At 49.2% G+C, this 19,692-nt stretch overlaps 2 protein-coding genes across 2 annotated transcripts in view; one reads left to right on the top strand and one right to left on the bottom strand.

Moving 5' to 3' along the window:
* Positions 1-895: 895 nt before the first annotated feature.
* Positions 896-2,226, top strand: Gpr31 (G protein-coupled receptor 31). The gene has a single exon (XM_032896338.1). It carries the CDS (start codon positions 896-898, stop codon positions 1,853-1,855), a length of 960 nt encoding a protein of 319 aa, XP_032752229.1. The 3' UTR covers positions 1,856-2,226.
* Positions 2,227-16,478: 14,252 nt separating this feature from the next.
* Positions 16,479-19,692, bottom strand: part of Rps6ka2 (ribosomal protein S6 kinase A2) — a 144,612-nt gene continuing 141,398 nt past the window's right edge. Inside the window, exon 21 of the mRNA XM_032894681.1 lies at positions 16,479-19,540. Within this exon, the coding sequence (XP_032750572.1) occupies positions 19,415-19,540 (126 nt within the window). The 3' untranslated portion in view covers positions 16,479-19,414. The remainder of the gene's footprint in view (positions 19,541-19,692) is intronic.

Raw genomic sequence — 19,692 nt, forward strand, 5'->3', positions numbered from 1 at the left:
CGACCAGGGACAGACAGTGAATGGATGGGAGGATTCCACTTTGCTTGCAGGGTTCAAAACCCCATATTCTAGGTCCTATGGATCTCAGGAAAGAGTTAGCAGGAAATATTCTCTCTCTCTCTCTCTCTCTCTCTCTCTCTCTCTCTCTCTCTCTCTCTCTCTCTCTTACACACACACACACACACACACACACACCACACACACACACACACTTTTGACTGGATAGAAGAATAGAAGAAAATTTCAACTTTAAATAGCCAAAAAATCTGAAATACTCTTTCAAGTGAGTATGGCAACCAGCTCTGACCTGGTGTGTAAATCTTGCTACACTAGAGGATCTTACCAGTGTCATCATTTGAGGAAGGGAATTGTGAACCTCCTCCCGCATGAAAAAGTTACACTACAGAACCATCTGGAGCCTGTTCACACCACAGAAACAGTCTGCCTGTTTCAACCCAATCATTGTCTAAAGGTGCAGATATCTTCATGTCATTAACTGTTTCCAGTTCCGTCTTCAGCTTCTGGGATATGGCTCTGCTCACTAAACATTTTCGGAACACTAGGGCCTTGGCCTCGAAGCCCCTGACATGAAGTGAAACATAGTTTCCTCTTTCTCAGGGACAAAGGAAACAGCAAAACTGGGGGCCTTCCCCTATGTCTGTGCTGGGGGCCTTCCCCTGTGTCCGTCCATCCTCTTTCCCCAAACAAATTCTGCTGGCTACTTGGACCAGATTCTGGCAGTGTTTCAGTATTATGTTCTCACTGAGTAAATGCAGAACTTGTCTGCTTTGTGACAGGAAAGGGGCATTTTCCTTTTCTCTCAGAGGAAGGAGCATAGCGAGGCCTCCTGGACTCTCTCGCTTTGCATTGCTTCGAGTCAGTGTGGCTCAGGCCAATGGAGCGCACCAACTGCTCAGCGGCCAGCCCTGTGGTGGAGACAGCCGTGGGCGCCATGCTGACACTGGAGTGTGTGCTGGGCCTTATGGGCAATGCTGTGGCCCTCTGGACCTTCTTTTACCGTCTCAAAGTGTGGAAGCCTTATGCCGTCTACCTGTTCAACCTGGTGGTGGCTGACCTGCTGCTGGCCACCAGTCTGCCATTCTTAGCTGCCTTCTATCTGAAGGGCAAGACCTGGAAGCTCGGCCACACGCCCTGCCAAGTCCTGCTCTTCCTGCTGACATTCAGCCGTGGTGTGGGGGTAGCCTTCCTGACGACAGTGGCTCTAGACCGGTATCTGCGTGTGATCCATCCTCGGCTCAGAGTTAACTTGCTGTCTCTGAAGGCAGCTTGGGGCATCTCCAGCCTCATCTGGCTTCTGATGGTTGTTCTCACTCCCCAAAACCTGCTCATTTGCAAGACTACCCAGAATTCCACGGAGTGCCCCAGCTTCTACCCCGTAGGAGAGACCAAAGCCAGTACCACCTGCCAGGAGGTACTCTTCTTCCTTCAGGTCCTGATTCCCTTTGCCCTCATCTCCTTCTGCAACAGTGAGCTCATCAGGACCCTCCAGAAGAGACTCCGAGAGTCTGACAAACAGCCCCGGATCCGGAGGGCCAGGGTGCTGGTTGCCATGGTGCTGCTACTGTTCGGGCTGTGCTTCCTGCCTAGCGTCCTGACCAGGGTTCTGGTGCACATCTTTCAGGAATTTGAGAGCTGCACTGTCCAGAAAGCCATAGTGCAGGCCTCTGACATCGCAGGCAGCCTCACCTGCCTGCACAGTGCACTGAGCCCGGCCATTTACTGCTTCTCCAATCCAGCCTTCACCCACTCATACCGGAAGGTGCTCAAAAGCCTTCGGGGCAGGAGGAAGGTAGCAGAATCACCTAGCTCCAACCTCAGGGACTCCATTTCCTGATGACTGTTGAAATCCTCAACTCCCTTTTGTTTGGGAACCACCTTGGATCTAAGTAACAACCCAACCGTCTCAGGATAAGGAGAGAGAAACTGCACTGCAAGGATCCACTGTCGGTCGCTGTGGTAACAATCTGGGCTCATTTGGATTTCCCCTGATACTTTACAGGGATCAGTGACTGACTTGAATCACCAGGACAGAGCCTTCCTCCATTGCACAGTGGCCATCCTGATGGGGTTGCCAAGCTGCATTGAGCATCTCTGCACATCCACACACGAAGAGCCAACTGGCAGAGGAGAGTGTTGGTGCCGCTCCAGCGCCATCTGGTCTATCCGGCCACGCTCGCTTTCCACGCTTCCATTCTCCAGTGTGAAAACTCCTCACTTCTTGTCCACCATGGAGCTCAGAACAGTGAAAGCTGGAAACTCCCAGGTTCCGAAGGCGTTGCAGGTCACATTCTGGTTTTTATAAATGTTTCTTTGTTTTCGTAGGGGTCACCTTCTGTTTTTTATAAATTTCTCCTTTGCTTTCATGGGCTGTACAGAGTATCTCAGACGGTTCAGTGAGTTACCTCCCTCACTGTAAGAAATATCTGCTAATTGCCTCAAAACTGACCTGGAAGTTCTTGCTTTGCTTTGAGTGTCTGACTACTTTTTACGCTCCCTACCCTGCTTTGAAAGTGAGGCCATACCTTTATCTTGGTCCTGGGGAAAGACACTTGCAATTGAAATGGTGCTTGAGGCAAGCCAGGGAACCTAAGGGCTGGCAGATCACAGCATGGGAGTTGGAACTGGTGCTGTCCCCTCACTCCTAGAACACACAGGCCAGGGACAGCTGGTGAGCAAGAGGATTTGAAAGGCAGCCTCTTCACTACTTCATCTCTGTGTGCAGGCTCACATTGAGAAAGGCAGCTACAACAGAGGAATCACCACAGTGCTTGTGGGGGGCAGGGGCCACCTGCTGCCTACCTGAATGTTCTTGCAATAGCCATGGCTTTTCACACAGGAATCCTACAGTGTTCCCAGTTTGATGCCAATGCCATCAGCTTTGGCAACACCATGTCAGCTCATAGTGCTCCTTGCCTGCTTGCCCGTGGTAGAAAGGTAGTAAAGTCCCATAGACCAGGGTAGCCTCTCGGCCTCAGAGTCTCTGCAGCAGTATTTTGGGTTCCGGGATTTATTTCCTCCTAAAAGAGTAGACTGTTAGAGGCCTGACTGAGACAGTCCTGCAGCCTGACCAGACTGTGACTGAAGTCTGCTGGGTGGATGCACTCTGTGCTGCGCCCACTTTCTTCCCTTTTAACTGAGGAAAGTTGCCTCCTGTTTTCTCTCCCCACCCTCAGGCATCATCAGTTTAAACGATGCTTTGAAAGCCTTCCATTTAGCATAAGCATTCTCTATGTTGTGTCTTTATTGATGGCACGAGTCTCAGCTCTCTGCTGCTCTTGGACCTTCAAGTCTCCCACTGCACTTAGGTTGAACATGATGCCATTATCTGGACAGCCTGTCCACCCATCTGCAGTGGTGGGACCATTGCCACTCCTCCAAAAGCCTTGCTAGGCAGGCGTACAGAGGCTCAGGATCCAAGCCTCCTCTACTCATCCTCCAATTTCCTGCCTTGGGCTCCTCTCTCACTTCAGTGATGCTGTCTCATCTCTGCCAACTCAGTAAGCTGGGCTGTTTGGGGGACATCGACAACACAGCGTCCCTGCCCTCAGGGTCTTATTTTCTATCCCCACAGCTACAGAGGAGGAAACATCAGGGCCTTATCCAACTAGTGACATTCCCACTCAACTGGACAAAATGGGGAAGGGCCCAGCATTGGCAAAGTCCCTTACCCTAAATCTATTCATGTGTAGCCAGGGAGATCTTGGAGATAGCACCTTGCTCCATCCCTTAGCTCTGTGACAAGATACCTAACTGTTTTCATCTGCCCCTACCTTCAAGATGAAGGGAAAAATCTATAAGAAATCCTTGCAGGGATTAAACAACACTTGGGGTTTGTGATGGAGAGCCAGTCCTGTCACAATCATTCAGTAGACACTAATTTAATCAGCGCTTATTTCTGTTTGCCTGGTTGATTTTCCAATCAGTCTGTGGGTCTTGGGGACATTGTTTTTTACACAGTTGGTGCTCAGTGATGGGAGCCTTGTAGGGTTCATTTAAACCAAAGGCTCCCCATTCCCCATGTCCACACTTTGCAATGAGCACACCTGGCTTCATCTCTCACATTGGGAAAAAGATCTCTCTTGCCCAGGGTGGAGAGAGCTGTCCCCGAGACACCCTCCTGGGTCACAGCTGCGTTTGTGTGGAAGACTAACTTCCCTCTAAACCATTAGAGAGAGGCACTGACACAAAAGGAAAGTGGAGACGCTCGTAGCCCACAGGTCTCAGGGCCCCAGCTGTGTCTCTCCTTGAGCTAGCAGCTCTCCAAGACTGGATTTTCAAATTTCTGAGAAATATGACACCATAGCCGTTGTAGGTTTTGTTGCTCTTCTCTCTCTCTCTCTCTCTCTCTCTCTCTCTCTCTCTCTCTCTCTCTCTCTCTCTCTCTCTCTCGATTCCCCTGGTCTTGACATCTTTTGTGATTATCCCCAGCTCTGGCCAGCCTCTGGCCTCAGCCAGGGATATTGCCCTTGTGGATACTCCCCTGCACAACATCTCCAACAGTAGTTGGACACAGCAGGGGCTCATCTGACACCCACATCTACTGCACCCTTTCTTTCCTCACTGCCAGAGCATCAGCTCACTCTTCACCCCTAGTGCTTTACTCACAGTCCAGCACACAGAGACCATTCCGTACGTGAAGAGAAAAGTGAGCAGATTAGACCAAGCTAACAATCGAGACCAGTTATGTAGCAGGTTGAGGGTTGTTTGTTTTTAAATACACTTTGAAAGTCTGACTCCAGAGGCAAACTTAGAATGATCTCTTTGAGAATCTTTAGGAAGATGCTGATAGAGATGACAACTACACAGTGCTGTCTGCTGAAAGCTTCCCTCTATGTGCACATGTCATTTTCGCCAGAGATCTAACAAACACTGGCCTACAGGCATATCTGTGGGGATGGTCTTGATGTGGAAGATCCAATCCACTGTGGGAGGCATTAGTCCCTAGGCAGGGGGTTCTGAAAAGTATTGAGACATTTCAAAGTCAAATGATACTGAGCAGTGCACAGCAGAATAAGGGACCAAAACATAGTTCTGGTAGAGCTTGGATGAGGACAAGGGATGTATGTTGAGGCCTCCAGAGGCTTTCATCTGTTAAAGTTCATGACATCATTTGCCATCCATGACATCATGTGCCATTTTCACCATGACTGCTTCAGTTCAGAGGCTCAATCACTGTGCTATGCAGCATTACCACCGTCCATCCCCAGAGCCTTTTCTTCCATAAATACACATGGTCACCCTTTCTTACTCCAAGCCACATTCTCCTCTCTGTGAATGAATCTCCCTAGACACTTCTCACAAGTGGAGAACTACAGTGCGTGTTTCACCCAGGGAGTGTTTTATGAAGCATGGTATCCTCAGAGCTCACCTTATGGTATCCTCATCAGCTTCCTTTTTTAAATAAAAATAAAATCAATAAAAATGAAGCTTGTCCTTTCCTGCATCCACTGATTGGTTCTTGGGTCGCTCATGTCTTTTGGCTGTCGTGAATGGTTGCTACGAGCATGGGTGTGCAGGTGTGTCTGTAGAGTCCGTTTACCGGGAGGAAATGGAACTTTTGTGTCACATGGCAACTATTTTCTTTTCTTTGCTCTTCCTCTTTTTTTTTTTTAATGCTTTAAGACCTATGTTTCCCCAGAGGCCACATCACTTACATTCCCAACACTGCTGGATGGGGATTCCAATTCTTCACCCCCATCACCAGTCCACTTCAGGACAGTTGTAGAAGACAGGAGGTGGCCTTTCTTCCTGGGAATCTGAAAATGCTTACTATGAAAACGTAGAAGGGGGCTGGAGAGATGGCTCAGCAGTTAAGAGCCCCAACTGCTCTTCCAGAGGTCCTGAGTTCAATTCCCAGCAACCACATGGTGGCTCGCAACCATCTGTAATGGGATCTGATGCCCTCTTCTGGTGTATCTGAAGACAGCTACAGTGTACTTATATATAATAAATAAATAAATCTTTAGAAAACGTAGAAGAAGCTCTCAAAGCCAGCCCTTGGCACTGCCAGTGGCGAATACTGTGACTGTCTTTTACTTAAGTTCTCTTCCCGTTGTCTTAGTCAATCTGGGCTAATAGAACAAAGCACCCACGGCTCAGAAGGCAAAGCATGGTAGCTCGCAGTGCTGAAAAAAAAAATCCAGACTGAGACCCTGGCAGAACAGGGTTGGTGAGAGATGCTCTCAGTTCTGGAGATGGCATCTTGAAGGTTCTTGTGATTGGAGGATCCTGGGAACACCCATGGGCCCTGAATATAAGGGCATTGTGCTGGTTAGTTTTAAGTTTCAATTTGATACAAGCTAGAAACACCTGGGAAGAGAGTCCGGTGAAAAATTATCTAGATCATATTGGTCTATGGATGTGCCTGTGGGGATTATCTTGGTTGTTAATTGACGTTGGACGACCCGGCCCATTGTGGGTACCACCATTCCCTAGGCAGGGGTTCTGAATGGTATAAGGATGAAGAAGGCTAGCTGAGAGCTCACAAGGAACTGAGACCCATGTATTTATTCTCACCTTCTTTTGACTGGGCATGTGTAGCTTTATATCAATGCCTTGACTTCCTCCACAGGACTGGAACATAACCTGGACTTGTTAGCCAATCAAACCTTTCTTCCCTAACTTGCTTTTTGTCTGTATATCCCATAGCTTCAAAAGTGAAACCAGAGCAGGCAGAGATCTCATGTAACTCTCGGGGCTGCTTTGTTAATAGGTGCCTTCCTTGTGTGTCCTCCTTTTTCACAGCTTTGGGAACTGCATGACAATGAGCCAATGTGCTCCGTTAACGACCACCACCTGTACCTCACCCAAGTTCCCACGGGGTGACATTATGTCTCCCTCAAGGACTGACCTGCAACTTGAGTCCTACTCCACTCTATAAGTAGAAGTGAAACTGTCCTGCTAGGACTCATAGGCCTTTTAAAGACAAGTATTAAGGCATGATAGTGAACTCTAGCAAGTCAGCTAGGATCCACACAGGAGCCATGCTGTCTCTTAGTACTCACAGTCTCCTTTCTCCGTCAGGACCTAACTCTGGTCGGGGAATTAGGTAGGAAGGAATCCAGCCATCTCTACCCAAGGATCTAGTATAGTGGTGGTGGGCCTGACTGTTACCAGTGTGGCTTCTTTTCAGTTAGTTTCAATCTGTAGAAAACATCCTCCCTGGATATTTTGAAGTCCCATAACTTTGTGTGAGCCTTTGAGTGGCACTGAAAAGGCTTAAAGGTGCACAGCAATGTGTCCTCGAGTGTCTGTGTTGTGGACCACAAGCAAAGGGCAACCACAACTCTGTTTTCCCTTAGGAAGTGTGTTACGCTGTGCTCAAAAGCAAAGAAGAGGCCGAGGTGTGGCTCAATAAAAGAGCGCTGCCCTAGGGTGTGCCAGGCTCTGAATACGGTTTTCAATACCACAAATTCTTTGTCCATTATATTTTTAGAGGGCTTCTATAGCCCTCATGTGTGAAATTCATGATATCCATCAGGGTTTGTCCCCAGTGACCTTGGATAATAGGTTAGCTCACTGGGTGATGTCCTGGACCCCACTCTCCAACTGCAAGAGGTGTCACCAAGCAGGAACACCCAGATGAGAGCAAGGGTACTCAGGAGATGACACACTGGAGCCAGTTTGACTGTCCTCAACCCTGAGATTGCTCTCCCTCCCTTAGCAGAATAATTGAGGCTTAATGTAGGAGTGTAGGATGAGTAGTACTAATACTACAGAGTACTAAGTACTTAGTACTTAGTACTAAGTACATAGACTATGGGATCATAGGCTAGGGATGGTGGTTCAAGCCTTGTGAGATGGGAGGCTCCTCTCACTCACGAGTCACCACTGCCTGTTCCCCACTGTCATATGTCATAGTCTTCTTCAGAGATTCAATAATTTCCCATCTCACACATGACTCTGGGAATTTTTATCAGCCTTTGTACAATCTAGAACTGCAGGACCTTCTTCAGTGACAGGGTCCCAAATGGAAAGACCAGGGAATTAGAAGATAAGAAGTTGGAAAAGTTTGGGATTGGGAAGTCTTGCATGACCTATGTCAAATGTCAAGCAGGCTTATTGCTAAGTGTAGCTTCTTGGACATCTATTTCCTGGGGAGAAAAGGAACAGTGTCAGCAGAAAGCTGTCATATAGTAGAGTGAAATCAGGAAGAGGCTAGCCAAACAACGTTGTACAAAGGAAACACAAGATATCTCAAGGGTGCCATTGTCTGAGCACAGCAGCCTTGGAGCTGATGACGCCAGAGTCTTCAGGGAAAAAAGCCACGTTCTCCAGAACCAAACTTTAAACTCCCTCAAGGCCCCCAGCTCCAGAATGGCCTTGCCAGGTCTGGCTGTGGACAAGTACACAGAATTAGGGTCCATTTGTTCTTTCTGTAGAGTTCCTGAGAAAGCCTTGCATCAGTCTGGCTCTCAATACCTGCAAGGTACCCCCTCCCACACATACACTGCCCCATCATGGCACTTTCTCAACACCCCTCAGTGGTGAGTCTTGGCTCAGAAATAAACTAAAAACCAACTAAACTGGAGACTGAGAACTGACTGAGTCCCAGGACCATGAAGGGCAGTCTCTTTCTGTTCCAGTCTCTGCGGTGCCACTGTGAATTACAAAGGACATCTTTGAAAGGAGGGGCTGGCGAAGGGCAATTTACCTTCTCTTTCAGAGATACAACTGTCTGGGGAGAGGCTAGGAGGTGTTGCAGAACCAAAATGTAGAGCTAGAGGGATCAGAAAATCGAGGTTGGGAGGAAGGTTAGCTTAAGGCTGCATGTCCCTGAACACCTTGGTGGGGGTGAAGGGTGACTTAATAGTCACTAGTAGCCCAGTGCCTGTCAGTACTCTACATGACCTTGTAGCCCTTGCTTCTTCTGGTGCTCAACAGCACCCTTCAGATGCAGACAGCAAGGCCTAGATGTTGTTCACAGCTCCCCTGGCCTGAAACTGTACTGGGTTTGATACTACAAACCAGGAAGTAGGGACTTGAACTTGAGATCACTGACTCAGGCTAGGGAGGACTCCAGGGCACCTGAGCTCAGCTGCAAAGGCAGAAGCTGAACCACAGTGAGCAGAGGTGGCACATTTTGCTGTTTCTTTCCTTTTCTGCTCTCAGGCCTTTCAATGAACACTACAGATGAGGATCTTTCCTCCCAGGCTTAGTGTCTGCAGCCATGAGGGTCCTCTACAGGGGATTCAAAACCCCAGAAGAGTCTTCAGAAGGAAAGCGCTACACACTGCACTGCCCCCAGCACTCTGAGAAACAGAGACCCTTTCTGGGCTTGGGCCAGTCAGTGCTCAATAGTTAGCTTCTGGCTGCACTGGGTGCTCACAAATAACACAGCAGCCTGGGTCCTGTGACCTGGCTGTCACAGACTGTGATTGAGAGTTTATTTCATCTGTGTCAGCACAGCCACTCTGTTCCTTCTGGTCCCAGGGAGCACAGAGCTCCTTGTCCTCACACACACCTGTTCCACCTTGGGACCTTTGCTCACCAAAGTAAGCCCAACACACAGCACATGCCTGAGTCACGTTTGACAGGGATTATGTGGTGATTTGAATAAAAACCATTCTCGTAGGCTCATATTTATAAATGTTTAGTCACCGGGGAGTGGCACTATTTGAAAGGATTAAATGGATCAGGAGGTGTGACCTTCTTGGATCAAGTGTGTCTCTGGGGATAGGTTTTAAGGTTTCAAAAGCCCAGTCCAGGCACAGGGTCATATTTTTCCTCCCTGCTGCCTGCAGATCCACATGTAGAGCTCTCAGCTACGTCTCCCAGCACCACGTCTGCCCTTACAATCTCCGCCATGATGATAATGGCATAATGATGAAACTGTAAGCCAGCCCCAATGAAAAGCTTTCTTCGATAGAATTGCCTTGGTCCTGATGTCTCTTCACAGCAATAGGACACAAGACAGAGTATTTATCTGTTCTACTCAGCATTGAGCATACTGATCCAGTTCCTTCTGCCATCCCAGGTTTTCTGTTTACTTGTTTGTTTGTTTGTTTGTTTTTATGAGAATCTAATTACTTTCTGGGTAGTTATGAGAACCAGTCTCACAGGTGGTAATAAATCGCTATATTGTAGTTGACAAACAGAGCATTTTTTCATGTTAAGCCATAGCACCATCTTGGACCCATCGGTTGGGATACAAAGGCAACACTGAGTGTAGACATGAGGACCTTAAAGCAGGGGGCACAGCAAATGTTCAAACCAGAGACCTAAGGACATGAACGCATCCTACAGGCTTTGATTGCTAAAAGCCCAATGTCAGTCTCCATAGCCCACCTGAGCAGGACAGGTCCTGCCGTGACCTCATGAGGAGTGATTCTGAGGCGGTCCAGTCAGCAGCTGTTAAGCTGTGGCCAGGCCTGGGTTTCTGTGTGTGCGATGAGAGGAAGTGTGGAGTGGTGCCCTCTGCGACTTCATTCTATCTAGTGAACTGTGTGTGTCTCCATGCGTTTGTTCGCTTGGTTTGTGTGTGTACTTGTGTGCCTATGTGAAAGTGTGTATAGCTGTGCGCACTCATTTGTGCAAGTGTGTGTGCACTCGCCTGTTTATTTGCTGTTGTGTACATGCACTACTGCATGTATAGGCGTGTACCTGTGTGCAGGTGTGGGTATGGTTGTCTATGCCTCTGTGTTTCAGGCGAGGCCAGCCCTTAACCCCAGGCACCACAGGTTAGATGGGCTGCCCACTATTTTCTGAAGCAGAGTCACTGGCCCAGAGATCAACAAGGAGGCTGGGCTGGCCAGGTGATAAGGCCCAGGGCTCGCTCTAGTGTGAAATTAAAAATTTGTGCTTTCTGGCTTGGATTTTTATTACCATTTTTAAAGTTTTTTAAAAATGGATTCTTGGTTAGAATCCAGAAGCTTGTCCTCCTAGGAGTGGATGTCACCTCCCAGCCTCTGTTTGTGGAGACTTCTGTTCTGTTCTGGTTGTGACTTCTGCCTCCTCCTTTTAACTTACTTGACATTTGATTTTGGGGGTGTTTTAATGTTGTATTTGGAGCCCTTTTTTGTTGTTGTTTCTTTTTTTTTTTTGATGTTTTCTTTTTTCATTTGTTTCTTTTTACTTTCCATTAATCCTTTTTCTTAAAAAAAAAATATTAGCCAGGTGATTTCCAGGACAGATATAGCTACATAGAGAAACGCTGTCTGAACAAATGTTTACCACTGACACTGTTCTTGATCCACGGAATTGACACCCATTTAGCTTTTAGCCAGTTTTACTTTTCAGATTTTATTTTGGTTTGTTGGTTTGGCTTTTAGTTTTCTGTTCTCTGGTTTGGGTTTATTTATTTTTGTTTCTGTTTTTTATTTTTATTTTGAGGTTATTCTGTATTTTTTTTTAATTTGGAGGGTGTTTGCAGTTTGGGTTTTAGCATTTTGTTTATTTTGTATTTGTTTTCATTCCTTTCTTTTTTCTTTTATTTCTTTTTAGATTTGTCTCATTTCATTTGTTTTTTTCTTTTTTCTGTTAGCTTATTCATTCACTTTGATCCCCATAGATACCCCCTCCCAGTCCCCCCGTATTTCCACCTCCCCTTTTCTGTGAGGGTGGAGGCCTCCCCTGGCATCCTCCCACCCTGGCACATCAAGTTTCTGCAGGGATAGGTGTATCCTCTCCAACTGAGACCAGACAAGGCAACCCAGCTAGGGGAATGGATTCCACAGTCAACAACCTTAGGGACAGCCTCTACTCTCCTCTGGTTTGACAGGTTTTCTTCTGACTGGTCCCTATTCCACACGCCCAGTCAATCAAGGTCTGAGAATATACACATCTTTGTTTGCCCAGTCTGGCTCTCAGTGGGATCCTGCCTGTCTCTATGCCATGAACATGTCTTGGTGACTGCTACTGCTGTGAAGAGACACATGACCAAGGCAACTATTATAAAAGAAACATTTAATTGGGGCTGGAACATGGTGACAGGCATGGTGTTGGAGAAGTAGTTGAGAGCTACTGCATCCTGATCTGTAAGCATGAGAGGGGGGGGGATGAGAGGAGAGGAGAGGAAAGGAGATGAGAGGAGAGGAGAGGAGAGGAGGGGAGGGGAGGGGAGGAGAGGGAAGGGGAGGGGAGGGAGGGAGGAGGAGAGGAGAGGAGAGGAGAGGAGAGGAGGAGAGGAGAGGAGAGGAGGAGGAGGAGGGAGAGGAGATTGTGCTTGGAATGGACTTTTGAAGCCTCAAAGTCCACCCCCTAGTGACACACTTCCTTTAACAAGGCCACACCCGTTAATCCTTCTAATCCTTTCAAAGAGTTCCACTCCCAGGTGACTAAGAATTCAAATATCTGAGCCTACAGGGTCTGTTCTTAGTCAAACCACCACACCCCCTAATCTCACTGTGTCCATCAGACTGCAAACCAGCAACACATGGATGGTGCATACAAACCACACTGCCTGAACCTGTGAGACTCTTAGTTACTGTGCTCTTTGGGTATTGAAGCAGATGGGCATGGCAGAAGTGAACCCCAGAGACACAATCCCCCCAAGACTCTCCCAAACAGTCTCCTACTGCAGCCCTATAAATCACCCCTCCTCTTCTCTTTGCATCTCAGGGTGGGATGGGTGGGTTCTGGCTGATTCCTTAGGTATCTTCAAGCCACTTGCTGCTGTTGGGACACAGCCCATCTGGTTTCCTTTGAGTGGGGAATAATCTCTCTCACACGGTGCAAATTAAAGCCCACTGCACATCGATAACTGGAATAGTTTGGAGGAACCCTGATGGCCTCGGAAGCTTCGAGAGCTCAGCAAGGAAGAATGTTGACTTCTAGACAAAAGAATAGCATCTACCTTTATATAGTGAAAGACAGCCTATGTCAGCAAAACCAAGAAACAAACAAACAAAAGAACCCCCCACACACACACCAAACGCCCCTAAAATACTTATTGAGCAGCTCCACACCCTCTATGGCAGGTGTTTTAAAAGAAGTATCTGAACCCTCCCACTGGAGGAACAGCCAGGTTAATGCCTTGGGTTCCAATGACGCCACTACACACCGATTGTCTCAACCTTGTCCACCTGTGCATTTCTACTGTGAGATCTATGATTCTCAGCTTCTCCCAGTATGGACCATAGGAGCACAAACTCCATGGTCTGCTCAGAACTCAGAGCCAGCAGTCGCCTGTCCAGGTTGTAGAAGGAACCAGAAGCCAACGCTGGCTGGCAGTGTCCCCTGGAGGCTCTGTCTAGCGCAGTGCCTGGCTTCTGAAAGACCCATCAAAGGAAACAGATTGAAGAAGGTTATAATTATCGGCAGGGTTGAACAGGGAAGTGTTGAGGATGTGGACTCACTGCCCTCTAGTGTCAGATTTTAACAACTGCATACAGTCAGAACTTGCATGATACCTCATGGTGGCCAAGTTCCAGAAAGAGCTCTCCTGGGGAGTTAAGGATCCCTACACTCCCTTGGAATGGTGTGTGTGTGTGTGTGTGTGTGTGTGTGTGTGTGTGTGTGTGTGTGTGTGTGTGTGTGTGTGTGTGAACATGTGTGTAGGGGGGCATGCCCTACATCGGGGCAGAGTAGGAAGAACCTTCCAGATACTGGTTTCTCAGAAGCCAAGCAGCAATATTTGGGCAGCCTGCCCTGACCCCTACACCCATGGTGGTGAATGACAGCAGCTGACGCTCAGCTGTGAGACTGGAAGACCCATCTATGTGAACTTAGCATTGTCCCCGTTCCACATGGTAAATAGGGGATTTCTATTTGAAAGGGATTTAGGGACCATTTGTGTTTGGGACTGGGGAGCCGTAGTGTCTTATCATTGTTTCTTCTCTTTGAGACAAACTCTCACTGTGTAGACCAGGCTGGCCTGAAGCCACACACCACATCCATCACCGCCTTGCTGGCATAGCATGGCTCCTGAGAGTTCAGAGATCAAGCCCGGAGTATGATCCTGTGCGGTGCCAAGACCTTTATGGTTTTGGAATTCTTGGGAGGTTTTCTGGATTCCAATGGCAGTGTACTATAACTGGACTACCATTAGCGCTAGCACAGCTTAGATGTAGGTGAGGAGTCCAATTCTGATCTTGGGTGAGTGACGTTAAACACTCTTTTCTTCTGAGGGCACACTCACCTTTTCAGCTGCAAGTCAGGGCCAAGAAGCAAATCCTGCTGGATTAGGCCTCTGGGTCCCTAGTTTTAATCTCAGGCATGGGATGTGGCAGCCCACGGGGTTATTCCAGAGCACAGGCAGGCCAAGGACCCACTCCCAACCTGCACTTGCTCCCAAGTTGCTGTGATGAGAGCTGATTTCTTGCCTAAGCTCATGTGGGACGAAAAGAACACATTGACCATGCTCTCTGTGCCTGTTTACCTGTCTTTCCTCACCGGAGCAGAGTGACAAACACCCACACTGGCCACATGTGTTTTACAATTCTACATTCTGTTTTATCTTGATTCTTGCTGTGTTGCTCAGGTTGGCCTTAAACTCCTGGGTTCAGGTGATCCTCCTGCCTCAGGCTCTCAAGTTGCTGGGTCAGTTGTGGTGTTCTGTTTATTTATTTCTATCTTGAATCACGGTTTCTAGCCATGAGGGGCAGGTAGATAAGAGGATAACGGTGCTGAGTTAGCTGTTGGAAGAGCAGGGCCAGGGTGTGTTTTGGGCTCTGGTTCCTCAGCCCCCCCAGTACCCAGCATCTCCCTCTGCTCTCCGCCCCTCCCCGGCAGGCTAACCCCTCCCTCTCTGTATTTCACTCGGTGGTTGTTTTGCCCTCTCCTTGCTAACAGGTGCCTATCTTGAGAGTCAGATGAGATTTATTCATTATGTGGGGAGGGACATGGGCTCCCTGATCCCCAAATTCAGGTGACTCTTCAGTCCCAGAGTGGGGTGGGCCACTCTGAGAAGACTTGATCTCAGCTGCTGCTGGTGCCCTGTTGAGGGCAGACAATTACCTGCGCTTTGAGGAAAGCGATCCCCAGAGCCAAGTCTGCCATGCTGTGGAGGTGGGTGCTGCTTCGATGTGACTGAGCTGTGGAGGGCAGGCGTCTTGACAAAATAACACAAGAAACAGTGACAGCCCAGGACAAGCCCACCCTCTTCTCCCAGGCTCAGCAGACACATAGAGCTCTTCTGCTGGGACCGGGGAGCCACTTGCTGGGGGTGGGGCATGGGGCAAGTCTTTTGGCCTCTTATACTTTGCAATCACAGTTACTTTGGTTCTTGACTTTCTGAGGACATCTGTGGAGTGGGCAGCATTGACTTGTCTCTATGCAAGGGCCGGTGGGCTACCCACCCAGTGTCTTTCCTTATAGGCAATGCTCGCTTCAGTGTTAGTGATGGGCCAGTTTGTGTATAGCCCCTCTTAGGAGCCTTTGGGTTGTTGAACACAGGGCATTTATGCTATTAGCAGTCCCTTCTCCAGTGGTTATGAGACTTTGTTAGCATCGTCAGGACTGGCAGGCCCACCTGTTGGCCTGTAAGTGGGGCAAAGGCCAAGAAACGGCAGTTCTTCATCCCAGATCCCTCCAACCAAGAAAACAGAGGCCCACAGCTGGAAGCAGACCCACACTTGGCTGTGGGGGACTCCAGCAGGTGGCATGGAGCTGCCAACCTCCCCCATCTCCCTCATCGGGAAAATCTGCCTTGGTGGGCGGCCTGACACATGGGCTTTTATGACAGCCAAGCATACATCTGTGTTTGTGTGGTACGTGCAGGACATGGTGCAGGAGGGTGAGCAGAGGGCATGCTGGTACTGCTAACCGACAAACTGCCTAGGAATGTACTAACCGAGAGAGCACTTGGGTCAAAGAGTCAGCGACTAAGAGTGTAGGTTCATCTTTCACCCTTGGGGTCAGGTGACAAAGCAACTCTTGGTCACCTGTTTTGATGCACAGCATAATGTCAATGTCCCCCCTTAAGACAGGAGAGCACATCTCACACACTTAGATTACATACATTTAAAGGAGTATGTATATAAATGTGCTATCGTACCTGTGTGTATGCATGCGCACTTGCTTGCATTTATGTAAATATGCCCCCAGCTCATACCTCTCTGCACACGCACACACACATATGATACACACATAATGGTCCCATGTGTGCACATGTTCCTATACATTCATGTATATGCACTTTATGCATAAACCGCTCCCCCTCCACCACCCTGAAATGGTAGTGGATGGTATTCTGACCCATTTCCCTATAAGGTACATATATGAATGCCCAGAGACACATATACACAAGATTCACAAGTGGATAGGTCCCCACTGCTCCAAATTACCAATGCAGGTGCACACACAAAAGTGTGTGTGTGTGTGTGTGTGTGTGTGTGTGTGTGTGTGTGTGTGTGTAGAGGACACAATGCCATGCCTCCTCCCCACAAACTTCAGTGGCAGCCAAGGTTCACGGTGACCTGGAGTCAGAGAAAGCGACAGAGGAACTAGGGAGGGGGTCCGTGAACTGTTATTCGTAGCAACCTGGAAAGTGCAACGGGTCTCATTAGTCCAGAAAAATATTACACTTCATAAAATCCATGTTTATTCAAAAAAATCTCATGGGAAAGTTTGGAAAGCATAATAAATATCTGTACAGTGGCCGCCCGTCTCAAACACAGACAGGAAATGTGAACGTGGAGTGAGCTGTAAACGGAACTGCTGAGCATGTAAACGCAGCGGGGGTGGGAGCGGGGTGGACAGGTACATTTCACCTGCACGGATGAGCCATGCTGGCTTCCCCTTCCACCTGTCCCTGCCACATAGGGACCACAGAGTCCTTTTCCACTCCAGGTGTCTCACAGTCTTGCGGGTGGTGAAGGGCGGCAAAACTTGCCAGAGAGAATGAAGAGGCACGGGGCATCTCCTCCTGTGCTTGAGAGAAGCAGAACAACGCAGGGAAAATCCCTAAGGGCCTCTTAAAGAAGAACACCATTTAATAAAGAATACTGTCAACATTAGATACCATCGGGAAGATCCTCACTTAAAAAGCCAAACAATATCCAAAGATCAGTGCACACGGGTAGTTCAAAAATCACACAACCATAGGACAGGGGACATTCACGGCTTGCCTGCCATTGACTCTCGGGTAGAGACTCTGACCAACACCCCACCCCACCCCTCCTTCAGCCGGACACTCATCATGTTCTCAGCCCGAACAGGACAGGAGCTGCCAGTGGGATAGCCCAAAAGTGGCTACTGGTTATGCGTGAAGGAGTCCCGGATGTAGGCTGGGCTCTCCCATGACAAATTCTGTAACTACACAAGTAGTCATTTGTGTAGAGAATACAGGGTCTTTTATCATGTTCGGTAAAGGGTTCACAGGACAGGTAAACACTGGGATACTGGGTTACACGCCACAGCCGCCTGCTGTCGCACTGAAGACTTTAAAGAACAGGGATTAAAATAATCCCGCCGCGTGCTCCTCAGGCTGATTCCACGAGAGATTTCAAGTATCAAGTACTAGGTGGGGGTGGGCATGTGGGGTCCTCCACTCTCAGCAGAGCATGGCTGAGCCAGCATCCTTTTCAGACACTTGGAGGATACGTCTGGTGTGCCAGTCTCCTCCATCCCTTTGGCCAGAGTAGGCTGAGTGTAAGGCAGATAACCTGGCATGATTAAAAGAGGTGATGCGACCAAGTGATGAGGGGGGCACGCTGTGCCCGCCTCCTCAGCCACGCCTTCTATATCCTGTTGTTCTTTCCTTTCCTCGAAAGATGTACTCTTGAAGCTGCAAGGAAAGCCAGCCTGAAGCTGTGCGTGGCTGGAGTGCGCATGCCAGAGAGGCCCTCAGAGGGTGTGAGCCCATTTCCCAGAGGACAGAATCTGTCACTGAGTCACCCACTATACTTTCCCTCTAGAGTTCTATCAAGAAATGGAAGGATCTGGACCTAGAACATTAACAACGGGGAGGTGACCTCAGCCTTGGGCAGAGCAAGTTCCACTGAGAAAGCACGAGAACATCCCTAGCGACACTGAAAATGGCGCGCAGTCTGTCCCCACTCTGTATTTTACAACTCTGAGACAGAGCAGAGTCCAGTGGGGTATTTAAAGCTTGTGAAACACGTTTACATTTTGAGGTCTGAAATAATTAGGCTGAGCAAAGGAGTTATGTTCCGAACATTCCACTGGGGCAGGAGTTGGAGAAGCAGCCACGATCCACCCGTGGTCTTCCTAGTGCAAGCTTTCTGTGACCAACAGGCGCCTCCTACACCTACCAGGCAGAGGGGCTGCTTCTCAATCCACAGGTCCTGAGCCACAGTGGAGTGTCCTCTAACCTGAGTCCACCATCCTCAGCCCCCAGAAAGACCGGAGGACACACAAGTCCCTCTTCCGGGACCACTTGGAGTGGAGCGTGCTATGCGGGCAGGGTCTCACTCGCTTACTCTGCATGCAGAGTGCACACAGACAGCCTGGTCAGTGGAGCTACTGCTCCCTGTGCAGCCCACAGCCTGGAAACACAGGTTAGACAACAGAAAACACAAGACGCAAAACAGAACCACGGCTTCTACGAAGCACACCGCTCCTGCTGACAACTTCCTGTCACCTTCTGTCTCTCTACAGCCAAGGGACTCAGGTGTCTCTCCTGTCCTCAGTCATGCTAAGGAAGGGAGAGAGAGGGAGCAAAGTTCCATTTCTTCAGTTTCTCTGTGGCCCAGGGCAGCAGGGGGTGAATATGCTACATGGCCTCAGGCAAACGCGTGCAGGGCTGCCAACACACCCAGCCATAGCGGAGCCCCCATTCTTCCAGTGTCCCTGGGGCCACAGGGTTAGAGGGGCAGCAGTGCAGTGGGTTCTGAGCTCTGCCCAGCAATTTCCTTGGGTTCCTGTCTCAACCAGCACAAATCAGGCTCTCACACAGACTCAGCCACCTGGACTCTTGCCAAGTCAGTGACCAGGTCAGGGAGAGGCTAGCCAGCATCTCACTTGTGAACCAGAGGGTGGTGAGGGGCACTCTTTGGGTGATTGTGGACAGAACCAGGCATTTAAGCTGGATGCCTTCACACAGCCACTGGTGTCACCGGAACATCCAGTCCTTCCAGAGCAGCTCTGCAGTCTCCTGGCAGGGACCGTGCACTAACACTCTTAGAGAGACAGTGGGACACATAGGTGACATGAAGAGCTCTCTGCTTTGAGCATAAGCCATGACATGGGAGACACCGAGAGCCCTGAGTGAGCCCAGGGAGGCTCCAGCAGGGTGCTGTGAGGTGACACGTTTATTTGGTTTCACTCAGGAGAAGAGGAGAGCAGGCGGCGAGGTCGGCGCAGCAAGGCTCAGACATCCTGGGCAGGACCCTTTCCGGGGCTGCAAAGGAAACAGAGAGACAGCCAAGGACAGATCCATCTTTGTGCTGGACTCGCGGGCACGCAAGGGCCCGTGAACAGGACCTGTATCTGGCGTCTGTGAGCCTGAGAGGACGTTGGGCAGGGAGGCTGAGGCTGGAGACTTGGCTGGCCACTACAACCGGGTAGACGTGAGTCTCTTCATGCCTCTGCGTTGGGCCAAGCTAGAGGAGAGCACAGGCTCCAGCCTCGGCGCCTGTGGGGTCCTATTCAGAGCAAAGTAGGTGGCTGCCATGGCGCCCTGTAGGAGGAAAGGTGGGCAGGTGAGCATGGTGTTCATCACTCTTCAATGGGAACCACAGGCCCGCGAGAGCCTCAGTTTACCCCCATTTAAAGACCCTCCTCTAGGATTACTGGTGCAGTGAGGGTACCAGCTATGCTGCAATGCCTACC

The sequence above is a fragment of the Rattus rattus genome, chromosome 2 (assembly GCF_011064425.1).
Source record: "Rattus rattus isolate New Zealand chromosome 2, Rrattus_CSIRO_v1, whole genome shotgun sequence".
Lineage (NCBI taxonomy): Eukaryota > Metazoa > Chordata > Mammalia > Rodentia > Muridae > Rattus > Rattus rattus.

Bases quoted from the DNA above. Each gene is read 5' to 3' on its own strand.
- Gpr31 (XM_032896338.1), top strand. From the start codon at position 896: ATGGAGCGCACCAACTGCTCAGCGGCCAGCCCTGTGGTGGAGACAGCC.